Below are 3,335 nucleotides of genomic sequence, written 5' to 3'. Positions count from 1 at the left end.
TAGGGAAATTAGTAGTGGAGCTGTCAAAAAAATCATAAATCATGGGCTGGGGATATAGCCTAGTGGCAAGAGTGCCTGCCTCGGATACACGAGGCCCTAGGTTCGATTCCCCAGCACCACATATACAGAAAACGGCCAGAAGCGGCACTGTGGCTCAAGCGGCAGAGTGCTAGCCTTGAGCGGGAAGAAGCCAGGGACAGTGCTCAGGCCCTGAGTCCAAGGCCCAGGACTGGCAAAAAAAAAAAAAAAAATCATAAATCAGCAGTTAGTTAGCGAAGTACTCTGGGAGAGATGGGAAACGCATGGCAAGTGGGGTACTGAGGAAAGACTTTGCCTGCAGAAGGTTCCGCAATAGCTACTTCCTTCTGCTGGGAGAGAAGCTGCCAGTAAAGAGAGAATAAAAATTTACATCTGGCTTGCCTGGTCTGCCCAGGCCTTAGTCACACACAGCCTGCCTTCTTGAGACATCCTGGGAAATCCCTGATGGGAAAAGAATAAAAGCTAAAAACAGAGTTTCTGTTCCTAACTGCATTCCATGTAGTGAGCAGCCAGAGGCAGTTCTGTTCATTTTTAATAATAATACTAAAAAAAAAAAATCACTGCTGCTTTTTTCTATCAGGGAGCTTACAGTGGTGTGTATTTTTTAAAATCAAATGTTGAATGTTTGATCTCATCTTAAAAGAAATCCTTAGGAGGTTTCTTTTCCTCCTCCTCTTTGTTTTGTTTTGCAAGATTCCTGCAAATCCAGCTCCCATGTCTGTCCAGGATTCACCTGCAACAAAGGGTGGGAGTTGCACAGAGAAGGCAGAGGTAAGAATACGTCTCTGCAGATCCCCTAACCAGCTCCACCTTGCTGTCCTTCCTGGTGATCAGCTGTGTTGCGCCAAGAACACACAGAAGGTCACTGGCTTTCTTCAAGATCTGCTATCGATTTTTAACCAATAGGAATTGATATACAAAAAAGTATCTGGGGGGACCGGCAATGTGGCTTAGCGGTAGAGCGCTTGCCTAGTGTGCATGCAGCCCTGGGTTCAATTCCTCAGCACCACATAAACAGAAAAAGCCGGAAGTGGCACTGTGGCTCAAGTGGTAGAGTGCTAGCCTTGAGCCAAAAGAAGCCAGGGACACTGCTCAGGCCCTGAGTTCAAGACCCAGGACTGATGGGGAAAAAAAGGTTCTGGGTGACTGTCATATATTTTTCAGTCAACTGGGCTGTTTTCTTCTTTTACAAGATGATGGGCTTAAATCATCCAAATCCTTCTAGACCCCCAATTCTACATGTTCCATATTTTGATTTTAATTCAGAGGAGTTTGCGTCCATGTAAAACAAGTAACACTACTTTTAATGTGACAAGAAATAGAAAATTGTGCTACTCCTTGGCTTGAATTCAGGACTTTAGTACTGTCCCTAAGCCTTTTCTTTTGCTCAAGGCTAGTGCTCTACCACTTAAGCAACAGCTGCACTTGGGGCTTTTTGAGTAATTTACTGGAGTTAAGAGTTTCATGGACTCTCCTATCCTGGCTGGCTTCAGATGGTGGTCTTCAGATCTCAGCCTCCTGAGTAGCTAAGAAAACAGGCAGAAGCAAATGCCTTGCTGGCTCCTCTTTGGTTTTTAGTGTGTGTGTGCTGGGGCTTGAACTCAAGGCTTGGGCACTGTATTCTCAGCTTTTTGTCAGTGGTGGTGGTGGTCATGGGGCTTGAAGCCAGAGCCTGGGTGCTGGCTCTGAGCTCTTTTGCTCAAGGCTATTGCTCTACCACTTTGAGTCACAGCTCCAATTCTGTTGTTCTGGTGTGTAACTGTAGATGTCTTGTGGATTTTCCTACTCTGGCTGGCTTTGAACTGGGATCCTCAGATATCTGCTTATTGAGTAGCTAGGATTACAGGTGTGAGCCATAAATGCCCAGCTTCAGCTTTTTGTTCAAGGCTGCCACTCCACTGCACCTTCACTTCTGGCTTTTTGCTGGTTAACTGAAGATAAGAGTATGATTTGTCTACATGGCTATCTTTGAATCTTGATCCTCAAATAGTGAAATGAACTCCATGTTATGGAAATGACTGTTATATCACTGTTGTAATTACTTTCAACATGCCATGTAAAACTGTAGCTTCAATTGTTGATGATCCTCTTGTATCCCCTTCCTGTGGTTGTACCTGCACTATCACTGTATCTCATCTGAGTACATTGGAAACTGTTTATACTGGTATTAGAACTAGGAAAGTGAAAGGGAATACCAAAATCGAGAGACACGGGATAAAAAGACAAATGACTACAAAAGCAATACTTGCAAAACTGTTTGGTGTAAACCAACTGAACAACTCATAGGGGGAAAGGGAAAGGGGAATGGGGGAGGGAGGAATGAGGGAGGAGGTAACAAACAGTACAAGAAATGTACCCAAGGCCTAACGTATGAAACTGTAACCTCTCTATACATCACTTTGACAATAAATAAGAAAAATAAAATAAAAAAAATGTCAACCTCCAGATTAGCTAGGATTATGGGCATGAACCACCTGGGCCAGGTTTCCTGTTCCTTGTGGAGACTGTTAAATCTCAATCATTTCTCTTTCTTTTTGTTAAAGTATGCTCAATCATCAAGAAGAAAGAACTTGCCAAATTCCCTAGAGCATAAGATACAGTGCTTGGAAAAACAGAGAAATGAGGTAATTAAAAAATATTAGTCACAGTTTCACATGTTTTGGGTTAATGCTGGAGAGTAAAAGAGTGTGTGTCACAACATTCATCTCCCTGAGAACAAATTTCACTATTTTGAGAGAAAATCCTCCTTAAAAAATCATTGTTTTTGTAATAATGGAAGAAAAAACTGACAGAGTCCTAAATCTGGTAACTGTAATCCTAACTTTCCCCAAACCTCAGTATGCTCCCCCTAAAAATCCTGTGAGCCTAACACCGGAGTCCTGCATATCTTGCAAATTAACATATCTTAACATTCACACCCTTAAAGGCTTTCCAGAGTTGATTCAGGGTCTGAACTTCCTGAATGTATATCCAAATGCATAGGGTGAAGGAACATTGCCAGAAAAATAAGTAAATAAATAGGCCGGGGGCCAGTGGGTCATTTCTTACAATCCTAGCTGCTCAGGAGGCTGAGATCTGAGGATCATGTTTTGAAGCCAGCTCAAGTAGGAGAGTGTGACTTTTATCTCCAATCAACCGCTAGACAATCAGAAGTGGCACTGTGGCTCAAAGTGGAAGAGTTCTAGCCTTGAGCACAAAAGCTCAGGGGCAGTGCCCAAGCCCTGAGTTCAAGCCTCACAACAGACATAAACTAACAAACAAATAAATGAAATAATAAAAAATTAAAACAATTTTTA

At 42.7% G+C, this 3,335-nt stretch overlaps 1 protein-coding gene across 1 annotated transcript in view; it reads left to right on the top strand.

The window, feature by feature from the left end:
- Window positions 1-599: 599 nt before the first annotated feature.
- The window catches only part of Tnip3 (TNFAIP3 interacting protein 3), a 20,508-nt gene continuing 17,772 nt past the window's right edge, over window positions 600-3,335 (top strand). The window contains exons 1-3 of the mRNA XM_048333352.1: window positions 600-632; window positions 733-810; window positions 2,583-2,663. Of these exons, the coding sequence (XP_048189309.1) occupies window positions 754-810; window positions 2,583-2,663 (138 nt within the window). The 5' untranslated portion in view covers window positions 600-632; window positions 733-753. The remainder of the gene's footprint in view (window positions 633-732; window positions 811-2,582; window positions 2,664-3,335) is intronic.

Source organism: Perognathus longimembris, chromosome 24, assembly GCF_023159225.1.
Source record: "Perognathus longimembris pacificus isolate PPM17 chromosome 24, ASM2315922v1, whole genome shotgun sequence".
NCBI lineage: Eukaryota > Metazoa > Chordata > Mammalia > Rodentia > Heteromyidae > Perognathus > Perognathus longimembris.
Note: the sequence above shows the minus strand (reverse complement) of the source record. Positions and strands in the feature narration are given on the sequence as shown.